General features: G+C 31.9%; 1 protein-coding gene across 15 annotated transcripts in view; it reads right to left on the bottom strand.

Annotated features, from left to right (window-relative positions):
• Gug (arginine-glutamic acid dipeptide repeats grunge) overlaps positions 1–25273 on the bottom strand; it is a 220262-nt gene that overhangs the window by 106943 nt on the left and 88046 nt on the right. For all 15 annotated transcript variants that reach the window (XM_075378212.1, XM_075378223.1, XM_075378096.1 and 12 more), the window contains 2 exons: positions 14692–16917; positions 1506–1689 (listed from right to left, as the gene is read on the bottom strand). In XM_075378212.1, coding sequence (XP_075234327.1) covers positions 1506–1689; positions 14692–16917 — 2410 coding nt within the window. The remainder of the gene's footprint in view (positions 1–1505; positions 1690–14691; positions 16918–25273) is intronic.

Here is a 25273-nt window from a genome sequence, read left to right on the forward strand (position 1 = left end):
AAAATGTTCATTCAAATACATTTTTGGTCCAAAAAGAGCAAACGCAGCACCCAATGCATGGATAGCTTACATATATCCAATTCTTTAGTTAATATATGACAAATATGTTCTTTCGATAAGCCCATACCCTCTGCTATCTCTCTAACCACAATTCATTGGTCGTCCAGTACCACTTGGTGAACTTTTTCAATGATTTGGTAATGATTGCAGTTTTTGGCCATTCGGAATGCTCATTATCAACCAAGCTGGTAAAACCATGTTTAAATTCAGCTGCCCATCTTTTCATGGTGGCAAATGATGGGACAAAGACCCCGTAAACAAAGTCCAACTCAGTTTTAATTTGCGTGGTTGTATTGCCTTTAAAATGCAAGTAAACCAAGATAATTCATTTATGAGTAAATCAAGATAATTAGATAATCACTGGAATTTTTTCCATTTTCACAAAAACACTAACAATGACTTACTCAAACAATTATCACACAACTGAGTGTCCAAAATGGCTAAAATTTTAGTGAGTACCTTTCAACGCATGCGTGAATACATTCCCTAACTTTTGTTGATGAGTGCTGCCATCTTCATGTTGAGGCTCAAAACATTTCAGACAACCATTGTGTGTGTGTATATATATATAAAACAGTATTATGTTACATAACATAATAAATATAAAGATCATATACGATAGAAAATAGGAATAAATTACTGGTTTCTGAGAAAATTGCTGATTTTTTTTACATATTTCTGAAGTTGAATAAAGTGTTTTGATTACATGAATGTTGTTTTCTTTTCTGCCCAGCCTTGAGTAACAGAATTTTTAGTGTTTAGTTTTTGAATTAATGCAATGTGTTATTCAGTATCATTATTAATATTTCATCTAATTCTTGAAATTATTTTATGTAAAATCACTTCAAGAATAAAATATTTTATTTTAATGATTTTTATGAAAATTTTATTTCAAACTGATTTTTCATTAAATGAAATCACTGAACAAACTAATAACAAACATCAAATTATCTCAATGCAGCCTGTTAACTTAGTATTGAAAAAGAAAAATCACATTAACTGAAAGAAAGGTTTTTCACATCAGATGTTTAAGAATAATGTTATTCAATATTAAAGTATAACAAATTTATGTTTATTAAATAATAAACAACAGATATTTTGTGCATGTACACTTTATAATCCTAAATGATAAGTTTTGAACACATTAATTTAACTTCTATTTTTCTTTTGTTATTTTTGTTACTTATTATTTATGAGTATAATTTTATTTATTTAAAAATAAACAGGAAATAATTATGGTAAATTCTGAAGAAATTGATTGGTCAAATATTGTTCCCTTACATTTTATTTTGATTAACAAGAACTTTCAACTAAAAATTTCTGATTACCAGAATCCGTACTTCTGTTTTTTTCCAAAAGATTTTAAATCTCTAATACATTTTATTTGAACTAAATTTATTAAATAATCTGTTTTCTTTATTTCTGAGCTCAAAACAACTAATTACCAATTGGAATTGGGGCATTTAGCATCATGGTAGAAGGAGACAAACGTTCAGCCACACCACTTGCTGTATGATGATGATGACTGTGTTGATGATGGTGACTGTGATGACCTGAACCATGGCCATGATTGGTCGATACAGAAGATGATGTTGTCTGTGACAGTGTCGCTGACACATGGCATGATGACTGTAATAAAACAAATCAGTGGTCAAGCAGCTTAATGTTAATTAATTACACTGGTTGGCATGATTTTTGTAAACATTAATAAAAACGCTAATCTTGCTTTTCATTTTTTCTTAGTTATTAAAATATCTATTCACAAAAATACCAAGTCCCATTTCTGAGTATCTATTAACCTTATTTTAGATTACCTGGAATTGTTTGACCTGACTTTACTGGATACTGCCACCACATTCTACAAGTCTTTAACGATTCTGTTATGTTTTATAAAGTTTAAGTTGATTCAGTCTTGCGTACAATCAAGTGTTTTTTACTGATTTTGTAATATTTTATATAAAATGAAAGTTAGTAAAATGCAAGTTCTAGTCATTGATGTTATAAAAACCCAGCAGATAAGTTTTGTTAAATACGTGGAAGATTTACTTTAGTCACAGACTAGATCTACATCTCAGGAAGTCAAAAATGTCTACTTTTTATATTTTAAGTGCCAAAGTACAAATCAAGATAAACATTGGACTCCTCATGTTCACCGAGTGAGTTGTCATGTAAATCTAGTGCAGTGGATGGACGGCAAGAAAAATTCTAGGCCATTTGTTGTTCCTATGGTACGGAGCGAACCTTCTTCTGATCATGTAATTGCTTCATCTGAATTACTAAAACAGAGGTGTATTAAAAAAAAAAGCAAAAGGGCAAAATTGAACATTTAAATTTGCCTTCATCAGTACGCCCCATTCCTCACAGCCAGGAATTATTGATTGGACAATGTTACATTTCCAATGATTCTTATTCTTCATCAGTATCCAATTCACAACTTCCTGAGACCACTAGCAGTGACCCTACAATTTTACAAACCACCAATGACCCTCATTTAATAACTCAAACAAATTAAATGATTTGGTATGTGACCTGGTATGAAAATAAAAAGCTGCACTTCTTGGTTCCAGATTTCAATATGGAACATAATAGATAAAAACACAAGTGTTTTACTTTACTGAAAACAGAATATAACATTTTCAAGTTTTTATGAAATGGAAGGATCGCTATGCATCTGTTATGATATTGATGGCTGGTTGGTCTGTTATGTTATTGATGGTTTATGCCAAGTAGTGTATTTTCATACATTCATCAATATACAACCTAAAAGCAGTCTTGCTTCATAATGAAAACAAAACACCTTTATTCCTTCAGCTCATTCAGAGACAATGAAAGAAAACTATAACTTAGCTACCGCACTAAATGAAGTGAAATATGAACATTATCAGTGGGATATTTATGGAAATTTAAAACTGGTACGTATATTACTAGGGCTTAAAGGGGAATTTACAAAGTATTGTTGTTTTATATGCCTATGTGACAGTTGAGCAACACAAGAACATTTTATTAAGACAGATTGGTCTCAGAGAACTTCTTTTGAACCAGGTATTTCAAAGTATAATCCCTTTGTTGATCTATAAAAGGTCCTTCTCCCTCCCCATATTAAGCTTAGACTAATGAAAGACTGTTTCTTAAAGCTATGGACAAAGAAGATAATAGTTTAAAGTACTTAAAAGAACTAGAAGAAGGCATCATCTTTACTGGAACTCAAAACAGGAAACATTTAAGTGAACCCCTTTTTAAAGAAAAATTTAATGACAAAGAATTGACAGCTTGAACCTTTTTGTAAATGTAGCGAAGAAAATTTCTGTGTAATAAGAAAGATGAGAACTATAAAATCTTCATAGATGAACTCTTAGAAACCTATAAATTACTAGGATAATAATTACTAGTTTAATTACTAAGATAGTTGAATGTCTTTAAAAATTCATTTTTTGTACTCTCACTTGAATTTTTTCTGGTAAATTCAGGTACAGTAAGAGACAAACAAGAAGAGCGATTACATCACAGTATCAGACAATGGAAACATGATAGCACGGATGCTTGGATCCATCTATGATGGGCAACTATTAGTGGTTTTTAAAAAGAGAAGATTTTAATGAACACCAGAGAAAAAGTAGAATATTTGGTCACTGTATGGTCCTTTATGTAACAATTATATTTTTACTGTATATAGTCCTTAATAAAACATTTTTAATTAAGATTTAACAAGTTTATTTCTTATTCAATATTCATTATATTGTAAAAACGTCATCTACTTTTAGTCAAACCCCCAACCCTTCTAGCAAACAACAGTACATATTTCAGTACTTTGCATATAATTTTTGAATTTAGGATCACAACATATTTTAAATGCAGCTATTTTCATCAATGTTACTTAAAAAAAAGTTTAAATTTGTTGACTAGTGTTATTCTTTCAAAAAAAAATTTAATTTTATTAAAAATTTAGCTTTGAATTGACAGTTAAACTTTATTATAACAGCCTCAATTCATACGGATTTGAATACTAGATCGTGGATACCGGTGTTCTTTGGTGGTTGGGTTTCAATTTACCACACATCTCAGGAATGGTCGAACTGAGAATGTACAAGACTACACTTCATTTACACTCATACATACCATCCTCTGAAGAATTATCTAAATGGTAGTTACCGGAGGCTAAACAGGAAAAACAAAGCCTCAATTCATACAAAATACAGTATTATTTTGCGATTGCCTTATCCAACCATACCCAAGGGTGTATCACAAAGTTCTCCCAGGATTAAAATGTTTCAGTTCATGAGTTACCTCTAGTGAAAGATTTTGATCAGATTTCAGCTATCCTGGTGAAGTAAGGTCATACTTAAATTTTTAGAATGTTAATTAGGGGTCAGAATTAGTGATTTCTTATGGTTTTTGACCTGGAAACTCGAATAAAATAGGTCCCACAATTGTATCCACAATATTTTTTGAGAAATTTGGGGTGAAAACCAAAATTTGTATAAATCAATATCTACAATAACATGGGAACCAAAGCCAAATTCCAACAAGGAAGTAAAAATAACAAAAAAGTTGAGTAGTTAGTTGTATTGTAAACAAATTTACATTACAACTAAGGTAAACCTATCCAATATGTACAGCATTTATTAAAGTGCAATATAATTTTCATCTGAAAGAATACTTCACAGTTCAAAATAATTAACTTGTTAGATGAGATCCTACCAGAATAGGTTTCTATTCTAAGGGTTAGTTAGTACCTTTATATTATATATTCTGAGAAGGATGGTGGTCTCTCCTAGAAAATGTGATAACTAGGTAAGTGACAGCTGAAATACTCATTCTGATTTTTCAAAGTCTGTAATTTCAAAGGAATTTCCGACAAAAAGATTCAGATGGTTGCAAATCCATGTGAATTTGGTCTTGGAATCCTAAAGAAGGAAAAGCAATATTAAAAAGATAAAGAATTTGGAAGTCATTACTTTGAGTGTTTCTTTTGCTTTTTTAATTTTATTGAAATTTGAATCGCAGTTATAATTTATTAAAAATATATAAAAATGTGGGTGATATAATATAATAATAAGTAATAAATTAAAAAAAAAGTTGTAGTTTAGTATTCATAGCAGTTTGTGCAAATCTTTTTCAGTCTAAACATGCAAGGTTTTTATATTCATAACACAAGTACGATGTCCATTTCTTCTTTTTTGCAGGGCAGATGCTGCACATCTTTTGGTTTTGCAGCCTTCCAGAAGTTGTTGCAAGTATCTCAGGTCTTTCTTGCAATTTAAAAATCCTTTAAATAGAAATTCACATATCTCAAGAAATTCTCTTGTTATAAAATTTTCACTTTGCATGGACAGAAACTACTAACTTCATTGCTACTACTTTCAGATAGTCAAAACATTTGTCATAAGACTGTATGTCTTGCAATTGGTAAGCGATATAGGAATTCACTGCACAAATATCAATTATTCTGTAGAACAAAATCATCGGCCACCTCTTTGTATGCTGGATACAAGAGTAATTACACATCTAATCTAAACCATCGACCTCATTTTTGATGGCATTAAAGTAGGGTATAATCTCAGGCTTATTTTTTTATTATGATGCATATAACTAATAACTAACTGTTAGTGCTCTGTTACGTTTTGGTACATAAGAAATGAAGATCATTTGTTCAGTAAACCCATATAAACTTTCCCCAATTTTTTTTTTTTTTTCAGGGAGAAATTCATCTAGAATTTCTTGTTTTCTTTTATTTAGGGTGACAACATATGTTAGCCCTTTACCTCCCAGTTTATCGACCAAGTCAATTGATGACAACCAACTGTCTCCAGTTACTTTTTTATTTGAGCCATAAAGGGGTTTTGCCAGTCATATTCTGGACTGCGTTGGTTTAGAAAATTTATCTTCTTCTTCTGATAATCCAATTCCACCAGAACCCTTACCACTGTAAATATATGCATTACATAAATAACTAGTTCGCAAGTCTGTAATACATATCAATTTTAGTCCGTACTTATTTGGATTTTTTGGTAAAAACAATTTAAATGTCCATCTGCCGCAGAACAGGATTAACATTTCATCTAGGCAAGCATTTGAACTGATGGAGTAAATGCACTGACAGTCAACAATCAAAATGTCAAAAACTTTTATATACAAAGCTGTTTTGTCAGTGGTTTTCCTCTGAGCTCGTTTCAGAATTGTCAAATCTTAGAACAGTAACACTAAAAATTACTTTTCTGACATTACCAATCAAAAGATTTCTTGGGCTGTTCCATCGGTAGAAAAAACTGGGTTGATGCTTTTGCAGTTACATTTGAATATTGCTGTAAGAAACAGTATTCCTGTAAGTGCTTTCAATTCAACAATATCAACATCATTCAGCTCAATAATATTTGGATTTTTGTATCTTGTTATCAAAGAAGCAGTTTTTTGTTTGTCCACTCCAAAAAAATATGTAAAATATCTTCGGAAATTAATTTTTCCATACTCCACTCAACTCCACAACTCAGATATTTCTTCTTGAATCTATTTTAGACCATCTAAAATTGTATTTACTCAAATACGCATTTTCTTCTACTTTGCCATGTTTATCAATCTCTTCAATTTCACCACCTCCTGAAATTTTGACCTCAGAATTTGTATCATGTTCGTTGACAATACAGTTTCGATCATTCATGTTCATTTTTACATTGAAAAAAAATAATACGATTTGCTAATAAAATTGAAACAACTGGATGCAAAGAAATTTATACTTAAGCAAAAATCCAGATTATTTGATTGATCATTTTACAAAAGAAAATTGTACTTACATAAATGGGGAGCACACATCAGTTTCATCGGACACTCGATTGAGAAAAAACAACACAATAAAAACTGTCACTGCACAGCAATCTAAATATAACTAAAAAAAGAACCACCTACTGCAAAGCACGTTTCATTATGTGATCAAGGGTGAAGGTAATCATGTAGCGACCAGACGTGCGCCATCATTTTGACATCACCTTACCAGTTGAAGGATAAGTATATCATGTATTGTGAAATGTGCTGTCGTTAGCAAGGTTATCTGTGAACTTTATTTTAAATGTGATTGGTTTGACACTGAATTAATGCCAAACTTATTTACAACAGAGGAATACACTGGCATGCTATTAATTTTGGATGTGTGTAACGGTAATGCTACAGCTGCTGCAGTAGACGCAGAATTCCAGATCCCAAAACACTTTGTATTAATTTTTGCAATCTTCGGGGAAACAGGTTCACTACCTAGTATTTGTACCATCTATGAACTGTCTGTCCAATACTGTGCTCTTATTGATGAAATTATTATCGATACAGTCCAGGGATAAGTACATGAATCTTTCTAAGCGGATCGGAGTTTTGCATTCAATAGTTAGGACACTTAAAAAAGGTAAGTTTTATACTTATCATTAATAGACAGTTCAACATATACATCCAGGAAACAGTCTGCTTTGCTTGGATTTCTGCAACTGGTAGAATACAAATTGACAACTCTACAAGTATGTCTTGTTTACTGACATGGCAAATTTTACTCGAGATGGTATCAATAACTTAAGCAATGAGTATACATGGGCAGAAGTTAATTCTCATGAAATGATGGAAGATGATTTTCAACACCGATTTGGCATCAATTTATGGTGTGGCCTTCTTTACAATCAGTTGTTCAGACCATTCATATTACCTGGCCAGTTAAATGCTTAGGTATAGTTGCACTTTTCTCAAGAAGAACTGCCGCAGCAGCTTGAGGATGTTCCTCTAGCACAGAGATGCAAAGTATACTTTCTGCATGATGGCACTTCCACACTTGGTAAATTTACAGATGAATTTTCCACATTCCTGGCTACCAAGACGGCCTGATCTAACACCTTTAGATATTTACATCTGGAGATAAATAAAAAATATTGTATACAAAACAAAGATACATTCTCATGAGGAATTAACTGTCATTATTATGGATGTGGCTGAGCAAGTTAAGGACAAATCTGAAGAAAAAAAGCAACAAAAGCAGTACACAAGCATGCCAAAAATGTGTTGAAAATAGTGGGTTATGAACATTTATTATAAACTGGTGCATATAAGGCACTGGTCTAGAGTACTGTTTTTAAATAAAATTCAAAATTTTCCGACTTTTCTTTGTTTTATTCAACTTATCTTACACAACGATCTGTTCAGAATTAAATACTCTACAAGTTTTGTTTAGAGGTTTTACGTGTTTATTACTCATTTAACAAAGTTATTGTGCATTAAACATTAAAAAATAGGGTTTTTTACACTAATTATTGATTTTCACCACATATTTCTCAAAAACTACTGCAAACGGTTCTGGGACCCCTAGTTTATTTGATTTGTCGGGTTAAAACAATAACAAAGATAGCTGAAATCCAAGCAAAGCTTCTAGCCAGCTTTCACTAGTTGTAACTCACAAAGCATTTTACCAGGTGTGTAAATATGAAACCAGAATTTGCCCATAGATGGCCCTAACTGTCAATGTAATTACCATCAAACCGCAGCACTGTGCAATTTTCTTTCTTTGACAGCTGACAAAGATTTTCAACTCACAACAATACAAGTTTCATAAAACAGCTTAGTTTTAATTTGCATTGAACATGTCGAGTTTTGTACCTATAAACTTCGATTTGCGGAGAGCATTAATTTCTGTCACCATTTAAAGAAAACTGCTGCTAATTGCATCGAATGCTTGTCGAAACTTACTATAAGCAAGCTCTTGGTAATCATCACAGTGCTTTGAGTGGTTTAAAAAATTCAAAAGTGGTGATTTTGAAATGAGAAACGAAGAACGTTGAAGATCACCAAAAAAGTTTGAAGATAGCAAATTGCAAGCATTGTTGTATGAAGATAATGCTTAAACGCAACAATTGGCGGATCAATTAAATGTAACACGAGAAGCCGTCCCCATACATTTGAAAACCATGGGAAAGATCCAGAAGATGGGAAAATGGGTTCCACATGACAGCAAGAAAACCGAAAAACCACTTGCGAAATGCTGCTCGCCAGGTACAAAATAGTCATTTCTCCACTGAATTGTGACAGGTGATGAAAAGTGGATATATTTTGAAAATCTTTAGCATAAAATATCATGGGTAACTCCAGGCAAACCATAGACATCGATTTCAAAGCCAAATCGCTATGGAAAGACAATGATGCTCTGTGTTTGGTGGCATCAGAAAGGTGTGATCTATTATGAGCTGCAAAAACCTGGTGAAATCGTTAATACTAAATGCTACAGACAACAAACGATCGATTTGAGTCAAGCATTGCGTGAAAAACAATCAGAATATAAAAAAAGGCAACATCATGTTTTGCTTCATGATAATGCACCATCACACACAGCAAAACCGGTCAAGTAAACAATTGAGAAGTTCAGTTGGGAAATACTTTCGCATGCGGCTTACTCATCAGACTCGGCTCCACCCAAATACTATTTATTTGCATCGATAGAACACGCACTTGCTGAGCAGTGCTTCACTTCTTATAAAAATGTACGAAAATGGCTTGATGACTCATTTGCCTCTAAAGAGCAACAGTTTTTTTTTTGGTGTGGCATTCATAAATTGTCAGAGAGATGGAAAAAATGTGTAGCTAACGACAGACAATATTTTGAATAAAATATTTTTTATCATTTTCACATAATAAACGTGTATTTCTATATAAAAATTCCAGTTTCATATTTACACAAGTAGAATAGGTTATGTAAGTTTCAGGAGGACTTCATGATACACCTGTGGATGTTTGATTTTGTTTTTGTAAATTTAAAAATTTGTAATAAAATCTGGGTTGTCCATAAAGGTAAAAGACATTAGCTGAATAACTTCAGCTAAAATATGCATTATCAATACCAATAAAATAAAAATCACTACTAATAAAATAAATAATCCTGAATGATATTATTTACAAATTGAAATAAGAATTGAGTTTGTCCAAAATAATATAAAATTATTTAAACATTATTAAACATCTCTTTTTATCAGCTTCAATATACGAGGTTGCGCTCGGAATACTTCAAGCGCAGCAATGACTAAATGACTGACGCGCTCAAAATATTTTGAGCATGGTAATTAAAAGGTTAAAAAGAAATAATGTGTTTTGGCATAAGGTACACAAAACAGACATAGGTGATGTTTTTCCCTAAAGATATTTCATTACCTGTTTAACATAGTGCTACTGAAAAGCAATATGTTATATTTATTTTTTTACAGCACATAGCTTTTTTTGAAGTGTATTTTAATCTTCCTTACATTCCTATATGGAATCACAATAGAAGAGGTTTTGGAGATTATAAAAGAATCTGCCAAACCTTTCAGAACTTTAGTCCAAAAAAAATAAGAGAAAGCTGTTAATTTTTAATAGATTAAAGCTAATTAACTGAAATCATAATTAATTTTAAAAAGGGAAACTGTGCTTATTGTAGGATGCTAAAATAAAATGAAAATATACATGTAAATAGTATATAAAATATACTAGGTAAATGTACTAGTTAGACAATCTTTGTTTTCTTGGACTGGTTTGAACACATCTGATTTAATTCAACTGTACATGCCTATACAATATAGTATAAAAAACAGAAAACTTGTTACATGATTGAAATTCATTTTTACACAGATCTAGAAAACATACAATAATGTACATGAGAGTAATTAGAAATTAAATGACACTAAATTATCATTACAACTATTATTGCAGCTATATAACAATTTTCTGTCTATGTTGGGGCCTGAAATAAACAATCTACATGTGTGTGGTACGTGTAAATACACAACACACATACATATGACAACCTTCAACCAGTTGATGTAATCCACTGGGTGAAGAAAAATTATAAATAACTTTTAAATATATCTACCAGACAATAAGAACATAATCATTACCTACACCTGTTATTAATCTCAGATTATAACATTATTAGTTATTTTTATGTAATTATAAATATGTTAAGTGTAATAGTGCAATATAAATAGTGCATTATTATTGAAAAAATTATAAATTTCAGTTTCCTAATTTTATAATATTCATAATATTTGTTACTTGAGGCCTAGAGTAAACAAACATTCCATGTATTAATGCAAGCATTTGAATTGCAATTCAGTACAGATCATGTATGATGTTATATAAACAACAGCAATACTTCAGAGCTATTTATAGTTTTATGACAAAGTTAAATTATATTACCAACACTATTTTAAAAACAATTACTTGGTCTTGTTAAACTTCATTGTTATTTTAACCATGGTGTTAACTGCTAACGATAGAAGTTACTTTGAGTGAGGTTGTTTTTGTCATTAATTTGGGTTAAATTAGTAAAATACTGAAATTTATGACTAAACAGTCATGCTTTATTACAGTGCTAGAAATTAGGTTTTTGTTTACTAGTGTTTTTATATGTCATGAAATTTAATAACTGTGGCCAGGAGTCCTTGCTGAATAGTCAACACAGATAATGTAAAATATTAGGAAGTGGAATAAAGAAGATATAGTTCTTAACATTTTTAATAAATTTCACAAAAAATACCCTACATTAGGAATTAAATTAGTAGAAACACTTCTGAATTCACAGGTATATCCATTTCAACTACTGAGAGATTGCAAGCTGAAAAGAAAAAATATGGGGTAATATGCATACCAAAAAAGAAAAGAAAATGTTCAAAACTAGTTTCAGGTCAATTTGATTACTTCAATAAAAATTCTGTCGGATCCAAAGTCCAATTTCTTTTTTAAAAATGAATTGCTCATACTTGATAATATACTTTCATCTGTCAAAAATAGTCCGGATTCATAAAAAATTAGTCAGGCTAGTTTACATAACCTTCTTTTATCAATAGGTTAAAAATTTTCAGGAAAAGTAGAAATAATTTTACCAATGATAGAGATGACATAAAGATTTGGCAAAGGAAATATTTGAAACAAAGTAAAGAGTTTACAAAAATGGGAAAAAAAGGTTGGATGAAACTTGGGTGAATGAAAATCATTCAGTCAATAAAGTTGGTGTGAATCTTCTGTTAAGATATCTAAGCTTTTCTGTCTGGTTTAAGTACCGGTATAAAATCAGCAAGTAACAAAGGAAAACAGTTGTTTGTAGCTCATGTAGGGAATGAAGATGGATTTATTAATTGTGCATTATTAGTTTTCGAATCCAATAAAAAGAATGATTGCCAAAGAGATATGAATGGTAATTTTTTTTAAAACTAGTTTAATACAATTACAAAATTAATTTCACCAAATAGTGTTATTGTTATGGATAATGCACCATAACAAAGAAAAAATAAAGAAAATAAAGAAAAAGAGAAGAAAAAAAAATTAAATTAGAAAAAATCCTGAATACATCTTGGCTAAAAATGGATATAGTATCATGGTTGAGAGAAAAACAAATCCCATTTGATTTTATATATTTAAAGGTTTAACTGCTAGAAGTTATAAAAAATAAGCAAAAATTTAAGAAATATGAAATCTATGATATGGCCGAAGCAAATGGATACAGAGTATTATGGCTTTCACCATACCGCTCCAATGTGAATCCAATAGAATTAATTTGGAGTCAAATAAAAGGATTTCTAGCTCAGAATAATAAAACTTACAAATTAATGGATATAAAAGTTTTACTTGAAAAATGGCATTGCTGAGGTAACGGCAGATACGTGGAAAAATTGTGTTAAATATGTGCTGCAAGAAGAAAAAATATGTAAGATGGATTATTTTCTTGATATCGAGATAGATAAACTCATTAATAATTATGAAAATGACTCCTTGAAATCTAATATTAGTGAAGATGAAGATAAGGTGTTGAATGTTTATTGAGCGATTCACCGAAGAAATTGAGATAAAAAAAAAAAAGTAATATATTGTAAAATATTTTTTTTATTTTATGCATGTAAACAGTATTTCAGGATTTGTGTAAAGCACTTAACAAATTATTTACAAACCTATTTATGTTTATTATTCCATTAAACCATTATTATTTGGAATAGCTACTAACTCTGTATGACAATTACTGTTATAATGGTAAAACAAAACTACCATTGAAGATAACTTTAGTATATTTAACAATTTATAACCTTTTCTCAGTTTAATAAGCATTAAATTGAATATACCAAGCAATAGGCAACTATTTTTGTATAATTTGTATTATTATTACAATACAAACTAAAAATCCAGCACGCAGTAGCTGTCGCGCAATTTTGTGTACCTGGTACGCACTGCCTCACTTGGCATCTGTTTTGTTTACTTCAGGCCTCAATGTAAAGTAAACAAATATTACATTACACTGACTTTCATTCCAACTAATATTGGGCAATGTTTATTTGATAATCTAGAAAAAGAATAAGAAATGTATCTTAAAAATATAAAGTTAACAACAAATTTACTTACAAGTTCTATCAGTTTTCTTCAGTTTTTAATCATAATGAAATATGATTGTTTTTAATACATATTATTAATGAATAATTTATTGTTCAGAATTCTAACAATAGAATAACAAAATAAAATTATTATTTAAAAATCTCTTCTTATCACTTTTCAACTCTTTCTACAAATTCTCATTTTTTTTAACACCTTTGCAGTAATTGCTTTTAAAATCATAACAAAAATTTAATATATATGAGAGAAATATCCACCACCCTTCAGTTATTTAGTAAAACTGATTATTCATCAAGTCCTGTACCTAGAACTGTAGAGACTAAGAACTATTTTTTTTTTTTTATTTAGATGAAAATTATGTTTAAATGAAGTAATTTAAATTTAGATGAGAAAAATATGTAAGAACTGAAAAGCAACTAGACAAATTTGAATTAAAATAATAATTTTATATTCTTTAAAAATGGAATTTTATTATTACAGTTTTTAAAATATATATGTTTTCTATCAAAGAGATTGTGGAGCTAAACAGAAAATTCTGTCTGTTGTAGATGAAGTATATTTTATTAAGTGTAGTGAAAGTAATCAAAAAGAAGTGGTTAGTTCTATAGTAGTACAATTTTTAAACATTAGGAATATAATTCTGAAGGCATTTCAACATGCAGAAAAGTTGAAATAATTAGAAAATGCAAAATAATGATTAGATGCAGTATTTTTTTTATATTTATAAATGGTATGGAAATTTCAATACTGCTTTTTAAAAGCTACAGTCTATGAAAGAAAGAAGTGAAGAATTAAAAAAACTGTTTGGTACAGAAATAATGTATTCAAATGGATTGCAATATCAATTTATGCTAAGAATTTGAATTATTTTGATAAAATTAATGGTCATAAATATTCTTTCACTTAAATTAAATAGCTTTTGTACGAAATATAAAGCACTTAATGTACTGTAATGTATGCAATGATTCAGTTAATCTGTTGTTAATTTTGGAATCTCTGCCCTTATTTTAGATTGATAAAATTAACAGATGTGTTCTGTACAATAACCTCAATTAATGTAACTTGGTTGTAATATTACAAATAATTCTATCTCAAAGATGATGATAAAATTCAGTTTAATTACATAAAATAGTCCTATTTAGCTTTCTAAGAGTTACCTGGAGTGATTTTTTTTAATGGTTTAACCCAAATCATAAATAACTTTTTTTATTTAAAAACATAACAAATAATGAACTGTAATCTCAAAAGATAATCTGTGAAAAATACCTGTGAGGCAGGAAGAGGTAATGGGGCAGGACTGTTTCCTCTTTTAGTAGAATTGATCTTGTGTTGAACTGATGCTGTACTGCTGGATGTAGTTGAATGGGAAATAGTCTGGCTCTGTTTTTCTCCAGCACTGTGATGGTGCACTGATGAATGATGTGAAGTTGAATGATGATGAGTTTGAGTGATTTCTTGTGTTGTACTTTCTTCAACTTCTCTTAGTGACCTAGTAGTTACTGAAGAGTGATGAGAAGTCATCATAGTTGTAGAAGACTCCATGGCTTCTCTCTTTTGACTCTCATGAGAGCGAGTAGGCGGAGGCACTGGTTGAGGAATAGGATAAGGTCCATATGGAAAAGGATATGGATACCCGGCATATGGATGATGTGGATGATAAGGACTATGATGGACAGCTGCCGCATGAGCTGCAGCTGCAGCAAACAATGAATGATGAATAAGAGGATGATGAGCATGATGCATTGCTGGAACAAATGGGTGAGGATGAGCCAAGTGTCCAGGAGAAACACGACTTAAAGGCGAAGGCTGTTGTGATGGATGCATAACAGGCTGAGGAATTGATGAGGGAGGATTGGCAGTAGTTGGAGATGGAGCAACTAATGTTGGAGCTGTGTGGGAAGTAGGAGGTGGCGGTGGTGGAGGGAATGGAGGAGTGTGAGTTGATGATGATCGGGGAGCAGGAGATGGCGTTGAAATTATCTCTGAATTTATTTTCAAATTTGCAGGAGGAGGTGATGACTTTGACGATTGTGTCTGAATAGTGTTAAAAGATTCTGGCTCTTTCTTTATGTTGTCTAAAGCAGGACCAACCAAAAAAGGAGATGCTGGCTGTGGAAGGGAGTCAGTACGACCCAACAAAGAATCAGATGTCCCTGAGGAAATTAAAGGAGCACTAGTGGTAGTAGGAAGAAGAGGCTGTGAGATAGAAGATGAACCAGTATATCCAGGAACCTTTACTTCTTTTAAGGACTGAAGAGGATCACTAGAAGGTTGTATTGAATCTGGAGGTATTACTTCTTGTTTAATTTTCAAATTCTGGGGTTCACTTTGCAGGGCAGCAGCAGACGTGAGATAAGGAGGAGATGAATTCATTTTGTCCATTCTACCTTGATGAGGATGGAAATGCGGATGATAGAATGGAGAAAACGATCCATGGTGTTGTGCTGACGGAACTGTAGGAATTGTTAGAGTAGTTTTTTCACTTTCACTAAGGGAAGTAAAAGAGGGAACAATAATAGCTGGAGAAGTTTTACCTGGCATTGGAGCAACAGTACTCTCACTACTACTTTGCCTAGGTGAAGAAGGAGGATATGTCGTAAGCTGTATAGGTGACATGGAAGGCTGAGTGGAAGGAATACTGACAGGTGTGACTGAAAGGTCTGATACTGAACTAGGTCTAAGATTAGAGGCTTCACTAGATACAGACTCCTCACACACTGATGAAAGACCAGGTTCTACTTTAATAATTGCTCCTCCTAAAGGACTTGCACTGGAATTATTTGGCTGAAACCCAGATGTTCTTTGAGCTGAGAATGAAGGTATTGTAAGTGTTTGAGTACTAACAGCATTAGCACTAGTATTCTCTTCTTTAGAAACAAAATTGTCCATTGAATTTTGTATCACTGGAACTATTACACTCTCTTGTTCAAATAATCCTTCTCGCTTCACCGTTAATTTTCCTGGAGAAGGAATATCTTCAAACGCTTTAGGAAGTGACCCAGAGCCTGGATCTAATGCCCTTTCTTGAGACATCACAGACAACTGGAAAAAACTTTCTTCTGATTTTGGTTTCATCTTATTTTCCTCCTCATTTGTAACTGAGACTTGAGGTGCAGGAGGCTGAATAAATGATGATGGTGATACAGGTGAAAATTTGGATTCACTTAAGTCCTCCACTTCATTTTCCTTTTTAGGCACAACATTACATTCCTCACCTGACATACTTGTAAAAGCAGGAAGAGAATCTGGTGGAGGAGGAGTGGCATCAGGTTTGTTTGAAGGAGGTGGTTCTACTGGTGTATCGGCAGGTTCCACACTGCCGGGTTCATTATGTTCAACTTCATCTGCTACCGATCCACTGTCTGTTGTCAAACTCTCAGATGGACTTTCAGCACGTTCTCGTTTTCTTTTTACATCCTCTTCACTTTCAGCTTCTGTTACTGTTCTCTTACGATTCTTTGTAGTCTCTGCTTTTACTTTATCTACACACAGCTGTAAAATAAATAAACAATACAAATTATATATTATATCAATAAATTTATATAAATATTATTTTAAAAACTCAATAACAAAACATTTATAAATGAAAGATTTTCAAGCTTCTAGTAAAATAAAAAGAGGATATGCTCAAACTGTTTGACTTGTGGAAGTACTTATATGACTGTAGAATATTTCAGTAACAAACACCAGTACCACGAGAGTTTATAAACTAACCACCTGGGTAGGTCTCCTACTCATTTATTAGTAGGCTTTTTTTTTTTGTTCAATGCTGATAACTTAAATCAGAAATATTCTATAAAAATTTATGATAAGAGTGAAAAACTGTTAAGCAAAAACAAAAACTAAAGCACTGAAATGGGTGAATTATTAAAATAGCAAAATATTATAGTTTTGCATACCCAACTTTTTGCTGAGGTAAGTTCTGTTAGGGCATGGGTTTTTAGCCTTGTATAAATAACCCTAATAATTATAGGTAAATTGCTCACTTTGGGTTTTAGTTTTATAACGATTTTTGAAACACTACCTAAACAAATATCATGCCATTTTCAAGTGCATAAAAAATAAATCATAGCAAAATAGCACAGATTTAGCTTTCCATTATTTTTAGAACCTGAATAATTTCACACCCAAATGTTGAAACAAAACATTGTAAATTGTGAGATCTAGTATGCTGCTGTCATAAGAACTTTGACGGTGCATCGAACGACATATGAGGTAAAATCTATTAATTTATGACCCAGGAAAACTTCTTAAAACAGAAAATTTTCTTTTTATTCAGTAAACAGAAAATGCTAAATACAAAAATGTGTCCCCAGGGCATAGTTTCAGGCTATTTAATTTACATGTAATCCAATCAGCCAACTCCATGCCATATTGAGTTAAAATATTTTGTTTAGGACCCATTTATTTAAGCACCATTATGCTACTAATGTATTTATTTTATTGGACCTGTACATTGGTTTGAGGGAATTTTTTTTTTCATAATTCTCTGTTATAATTCAGGAAATAAAAATATATTTGTATTTTTTTTTAACTTCTTTATCATAAAATTACAGTAAAGGCATAAATTTATAAATAACATGCACTGTATTGTTTTTTTACTCATTGAAGTATATTTGAAGATTTTTTTAGTATCATTCATTTAATTTCACATATTTTACAGTAACACAACTTATTAATGCAAAATGTTTCCCTATATTTCCTTTAACTTCATAAAAAAGAAAAGATAAATCTGGGAATATTTGTTTGGCTCATCTACATCAGAAAATTTTCTTGTCAGGGCTTAAGAAAACATTTAAGCAAACAGTACTGTTATTCCTATATTCTTCCTAGAAAATAGAACTAGAAGTAACAATAGTATGTTTCTTCTAGTTGTACTGTTATAGACTTGAATACGGAGTTCTTTAGTTTTACTTTCCAAGCACTCATTCTCTGTCCAATCACTGCAATCTCATTTCACATTTTTGAATGACCACCACTTTTCCTGACCACCATCACTACAAAAATTGTAGTTCATGAAACAGTAAATTGTTTATAACCAACCTTAATGAACTGTGCAATTTTTGAATCTTGGTCACAGTATCTAAACCTCTAACAAGATTCTAGTGGAAACAGTATTTTTTAGAAAAATATTTTAGTTAACTAAATTTGATAAATACATTAATACTGATCAAACATTTCATAATTTGTTCATCTGCAAATTTTACTAATCTACGCACATGCAACATTTATGTTAATGTTTTATATATACCATCATAAATAACCTATTTGCATATTTATAACTTTCTGCATAATTTTAGATGATAAACAATCCAAAATATTTATATAAATTTACTCATAGAATAAAAAAATGATTTGCCACACAAAGCAATTTTTCAACTCATACTTTCTTATCAACAATAAGGTATTGGCCTACAAACTCCAGAGTGAATATTTGTGATCTTATGACACAGTTAATTGAAATTTTAATGAAACATGTGCAATTTTAATTAATGCAGGGTTGCTACACATAATTCTTCTATAAGCATAAAATTTTTGTCATAAAATGATTTTTAAAAATAAAAGGTAGGGGTTCAACATGGACGTCATTTTGTAATGCATTTGGACCAGTGGTCCACAAGCTTGTGTATTCTATCTTCCAAGAAGGTTTTCGATTGGTCATGAAACCACTTTTGTGCCAGTTCCTGCACATCTAAGTTTGTGAAAAATTGATGACCTCGCAAAGCATCATTGAAGGACTCAAACATATGAAAGTCTGAGCTGTAGTTAGTGTTCCAGTACCTCAAAATTTAATTTGTTCATGGTTTGAAAGATGTGACAAGCCATGTGTAGGTGGGCTGTCTTGGCACCAAACACAGACTTTAGAGAAGCCAAGCTTGTCGTGGAAGATTAATGAGCAGAACCATGACTATGTTCACAGATGCTACCTCATTGATGGTACTTGCCTATTCGCCAGAATAATCTGTCAAACTTGCTGAATTTTGACATCCATGGTGGAGGTTGGCAGGCATCCTGCTCCCTCTTCATGTGTCACACTTGTTCAGCTACTTATAAACTTCTTGATCCACGAAAAAACCTTTTATGTGATAAAGCACTAATATTGTGATAAAAGTCTACGATGAATTTCAGCCACTTTCACATCCTCCAACCAGAGAAATAGGATCACTGCTCATTGTTCATCCTTAGTGCAAACTGCTACTGGAGAAAACATGTTTACACTATAACAGCCGAAAGGAAAATTACATGATCAGGACAAATTTCACACACATGACCACAGTCACGCCAACTCTAAGCATACATGCACAGAAGGCAGTATGACATCCTTGAAGGTGTGTTATGGCAAAAATGTAGATAATTTTTGACACGTCCTTGTATATCAGGAATTCTTGATTCATACAGTAATATTCACATAATATTTTTGATATCCAATTTTAGCAATATTTTTTCCTTGCACAAATTAATTTATTTTAACATAAAACGTTCATCAAAACTTTATCTTAAATTTAAGTTCTTTAAGTTAACCGTTATAAAAAAATCGGACTTCAGATTTTCAAATAAAAGAGGCTTAAGTGCTTTTCATATAATTACAAAATACAATCAAAATACAAAATGTTACATTGGAAAACAGTTTTATAAATCATTAAACAAATTTTTGTCAAAGAATTCCTCTACAGTAATAAGACAATTTTAATGTTAGAATATAATTTAGAATTTCTTTTGAGCTTTTGTAGTAAGAGAGTACAACACCTTTTTCTGCTAGAAGATATTTGCTTTAATAATATTTGTTATGAGTGGCTTTTTCTTTTTATTATTATTAATTTTTTAACAATATCAATTTTTGTTTGTTTATAACAAATTAACTAATAATAATAAAGAAGGACAGTGCGTAGGTGGGATTGTTTGTTGTATGTGCTCAATTGTTATTTTAGCAGCTACTGGCACAGAGCAGACCAATGGTGATGTGCCAGGCGGATACACACAGCGCACAAATGATTTATAATTCTCTAATGATTCATTCATTCAAACAATTTATACTTCTCAAACGATTCATTTGCTCTAACGATTTATACTTCTTGATTATAAATATATAATTTCAACATCTTTTAATCGTGTTAATTTTAGATAAATCTCAACGATTTATCTAAAATTATATTTATGTTTTGGGGATAAAAAATGAAAACACTGGGGTTAGAGCTGTGTTAAAAAATCTTGAAGTTGAAGATGTTTAAGATGTTCAGAATCTTGAAGTTTTTCATTGTAAAAGTTTTTGTTGTTAATACAATAAATTCATAAACATTATTTAGTTACAATTGGAAAAAGCATTTAACAAAATCATGTGTAATGAAACCTAAACCATGTAGCATTTAATGTAGATTAGGTGATGGAAAAATCCTGATATTCACTTCCCTGTGATAGAGAGGGGGCAACAATAGTATATATTACCAACTGCTAGTAATACAAGCAACTAATGAATGAAAAGGCCGAGTTAATCCTGGTATAAGATGTTCCCTCATTACAAATACCAACAGTCACCTCTAAGGGCAGATGAGCAGTAATGAGTAAACTGCATCCAAAAATAACAAAATTCTTCAGGAAGTGAATGGTATTAAAACACAGAAGGCAATGGAAACCACTGTATTAAAGATACCAGTGATAATCCCTTGCTTTACGCTATGATGCAGGCTTATTCTGTAAAATGTTCCACAGTTAAAATAGCTTTTCATTCAGATCTCTGGCAAAAATTAAAGGACCGATTGCCTATAGGAACTTGGAATATCAAGCCTTTGTTGCACAGTAGAAAGTTAGAGAATCTCAAGAGGGAAATGAAGATAAATAAAATGGATATATTATAGGACTGAATGAAGTAAACTGGGAAGAATATGATTAAATGAAGAGTGGAGAAGTTATCAAATTCTAATCAGGAAGAAAGGGAAAAAGAGAGCATCAATAATTAAGAGAAATAAAGTAGCAAATGGGTGCAGAAAGTATGTTATATAAATTATGGATAAATACTGTTAAAGATTGGGATGTAACCAAAAGATTTAGTTATAGTACAGGGTGCTTCAAAGAAACGGTAAATTTTGAAAGTTGTGTTGGTAGCCGTGGGCGATTGGTACCACTTGACAAGTGGCGCCAGCCTCTTTAACCTAACCTGCCATTTAGCTGTCATGGATCCTTGGAGTGGTGCGCAACGTGCATTTGCTATCAAAGCGTTTTACAAAAACAATGACAGTGCGGAGTGAGCACGTAGAGAATTTCACAGTCATTTTAATCTGGGACAGCACGACCGTGTTCCATCAGCACATGCAATTAAAACATGGATACCTAATTTTGAGGAAATTGGTTCGGCAATGAAAAAGAAACCTCCAGGCCGTGAGCGAACCATCCGTACACCACAGAATGTTCAAGCTTTACAAGATGCTGTTACACGAAATCCACATCGGTCAATCCGTTGTCTCTCAGCATCTTTACAATTGCATAGTTCAAGTGTTCGAAGAATGTTAGTGAAGGACTTGCAAATCCATCCATACAAGTTGCAGATCGTCCAGGAACTGAAACCGAATGATGCAGTTGTGCGAGCACAATTCTGTAATGTAATGCTTCAGAAGATAAACAATAACGAAGAGTTTGTCCACGAACTGTGGATGTCAGACAAACCGCATTTCCACCTCAGTGGATTTGTTAACAAGCAAAATTTCAGATACTGGGCACAAGAAAATCCTATGCAGCTACCAGCGTCCATTGCACAGCCAGAAAGTGACCGTGTGGTGTGCTATGTCATCTTACGGTGTTATAGGCCCTTATTTTTTTGAGGATGACAACGGTCTTGCGATTACAGTAGCTGTGCTTGAAACCTTTGTGGTGGAATAACAAAAGAGATTTCCACCAATTCTTAACACAGCCTGGTTTCAACAAGACGGAGCAACGTCACATACTGCACGAATATCGACGGCAGCTGTACGCAGATTGTTTGGACAACGTGTCATTTCACGAAATGGTGACATTAGATGGCCTCCCAGATCGCCTGATCTCTCAGCTTGCGATTACTTTTTGTGGGGATCACCTTAAAAGCAAAGTATTCCACAGTAGACCTGCTACAACAGAAGAACTGAAGGCAAAGATCCGAAAAGCAATTGCGGAAATTCCAGTTGAGATGTTACGTCAAACCATGAACAATTTAACGAAGAGACTTCGTGAGTGTTTACGTAGAAGAGGAGGTCACCTGGAAGATGTCATCTTTAAAAAATAAACTAAATGTATGTATCCTAAAATGGCAACATTTGTACAATTACATGAAATAAAATTCATTTTCTAAAAAAAATTTTTCATTAACATTATTTAATTTTTTAAATGTCCTGTTTCTTTGAATCACCCAGTATAATAATGTATGACAAGATTGAATTATGAAGAAAATATTGGAGAGCTGTATGAAAGTATTGAAGATGTAATAACATCAGAAAACAAATGCTGTAAGGTAATGATGGCAGAATGGAATGCTGTGATCAGAGAAAGTGAAGAAGGAAGTGTAGTAGGAAAAATTTTGCTTATGGATGAGGAATGGAAGGGGAACAGATTAGTACTATTTTCTAGAAAAAAATTATTTACAATCAACACTTGGTTAAAAAACCATAAAAAGATAAGATAAAGAAGGGTATCTCCCTTGCAAACAAAGCATACTATCAGATAGACCATATCTTAGTAGATAAAATCTATAGGAATGTTGTTATAAAAGCCAATTGGATTACAAAGTGCAAATTTCAATATTTCATATGCTACTTCTGATGGAAATAAGAATAGTTTTAAAGAAAGTAGAGAAAACGAAGGTAGTTCAGAGATGTGAAAGATTTAAAAAAGTTGAAGATATGGATTAAGCAATGGGAGAAAAACTAGGTAGGCCAATTAAAGAAAGCAAAAAGGAAAATGAAAACAGTGAGGATACTTGAATGAGAATTAAAATGCTATAGTGAAAACAGCCAGAGGAAGTAGTAGGTTATTATGAAGGAAATAGTGCCAAAAAACAATGGAAAATTACAGAAATGTTAAAGAAAATAGGAGAAAGAAGACTGATAAGACAAGAAAAATGAAAGAGCAATGTATCGCAAATTAAACAATGAATTCAGGAAGGAGACATAAAAAGCTAGGGAAAGGTTGATAAAAGAACAATGCAGTAAAATTGAGAATTTAGAATAGAAATTACAGTACAATATGATGTACTGTTAGATGAGAGCATTATATAGGATAAATGGAAAGGAAATGAATTAACTGAGAAGAAATTAAGATCATAGATGGTAAATGCTACATGAAGAGAAAGAAGCAAAAGATGAAAAAAATACATAGAGAACCTGTACACAATAAGATAGAAACCTGAACTAAATATAGAAAATGAATGGTAGATAGCTGAAGAGCATAAAGGACCATTCATACTAAATTGTGAAATACAGGAAAAAATTAAAGAACTGAAGAATAAATAATCAACTGGAGTAGATGAATTTCTGAAAGAATTTAAAAAATGCTTGATGGAGAAAGTTGTGGAAGTAATAGTTGAACTGTGTATTAGAATACACAGTAAGGGGGGAATGGCCTGAAGGCTGTGCAACAAAAGTAATAATACAAATTCCAAAGAAAACTGATGTCAGAAATGTACAGAACACAGAACAATAACAGCCCATGCTGTTCAAATACTACTAAGAGTCTTAGACTGGAGATTGGTAAGAATAGTGGAAAAGAATGCAGGAGAGGAACAGTTTGGCTTCAGGAAAGGGAAAGGTATCAGAAATCCCATTGTTGAAAAGAGATATTTAGAGATAAGAAGAGAAATGAGTCTTGTGTTTCATAGATTCAGAGAAGGCATTTGATATAAACAAATGGAGAAAATGATAGAGATTCTTAAGGAGAAAGAAGTAGAGTGGAAATATAGAGGTTAGTTAAAGAATTATAACATAGGACAAACTGAAGCAATGAAAGTAAATAAGAATATGAGCAATTTGGTGGGTGCAGGTCAAGGTATAAGATAAGGATGCTGTCTTTCACGAGAGTTTTCAACATTTACATTAACAATAAGGAATATGTCAGAAGAAGGAGAGGAAGAAATATGTATAAGAGGGAAAAAATAAGAAGTGTAATATTGATATGGTAATTCTAGTAGGTAACACACATGCACTTCAATCAAAGATTATTAACAGCCCTGGAGAAAAGGATTAAAAAGTATGAAATGAAGATAAATATAGTAAAAACCAAAGAAGTAAACAAAAGGATTCCAGTGTGGCAAGGACATGTGATGATAGAATAGATAAAGTAAAAAATCACAGATATATGGTACTATGATGACAAGGGACTAGAAGAGCACAATGAAAATAAAAGAAAGGCAAAGAAAGTGTTCAGAGAATAAGTATGTAGGAAACGTCTGAACTAGAGTTAAGGAAGAGGAGGTTAGCTGAAGGCTATGAATGGAGTGTTTTGTATGGAAGTGAAGCATTGACAATGAGGAAGACAATGAGGAACTGTAATGAGGCTTTTAAGATATAGGAATGGAGAAAGTTAAGATGAGTGAAGAAATCGAGGAATGAAAAAGTAATGATCAGGATTAAAAAAGATACAGCACTTAGGGAGTTAGTACACAAAAGAAAGGAACCGCGCTTAGGGTATATGATCTAAAGTGGAATTCTTATAATTATTAAAAAATTTCAAAAAGTTTTATAGGTGCTAAGCACTAAAAGATTCCTTTCCATTATTACGGGCATCAATCAAATAAAAGCCAGCCAACTAGAGTAATGATTAATTTGGTTACTTCTAGATCAAATATTTCGAGTTTAATTACCAGCAAAGGTCTGACAGACACTTTTATCAT

The sequence above is a fragment of the Lycorma delicatula genome, chromosome 1 (genome assembly GCF_047948215.1).
Source record: "Lycorma delicatula isolate Av1 chromosome 1, ASM4794821v1, whole genome shotgun sequence".
Taxonomy (NCBI): Eukaryota; Metazoa; Arthropoda; class Insecta; order Hemiptera; family Fulgoridae; genus Lycorma; species Lycorma delicatula.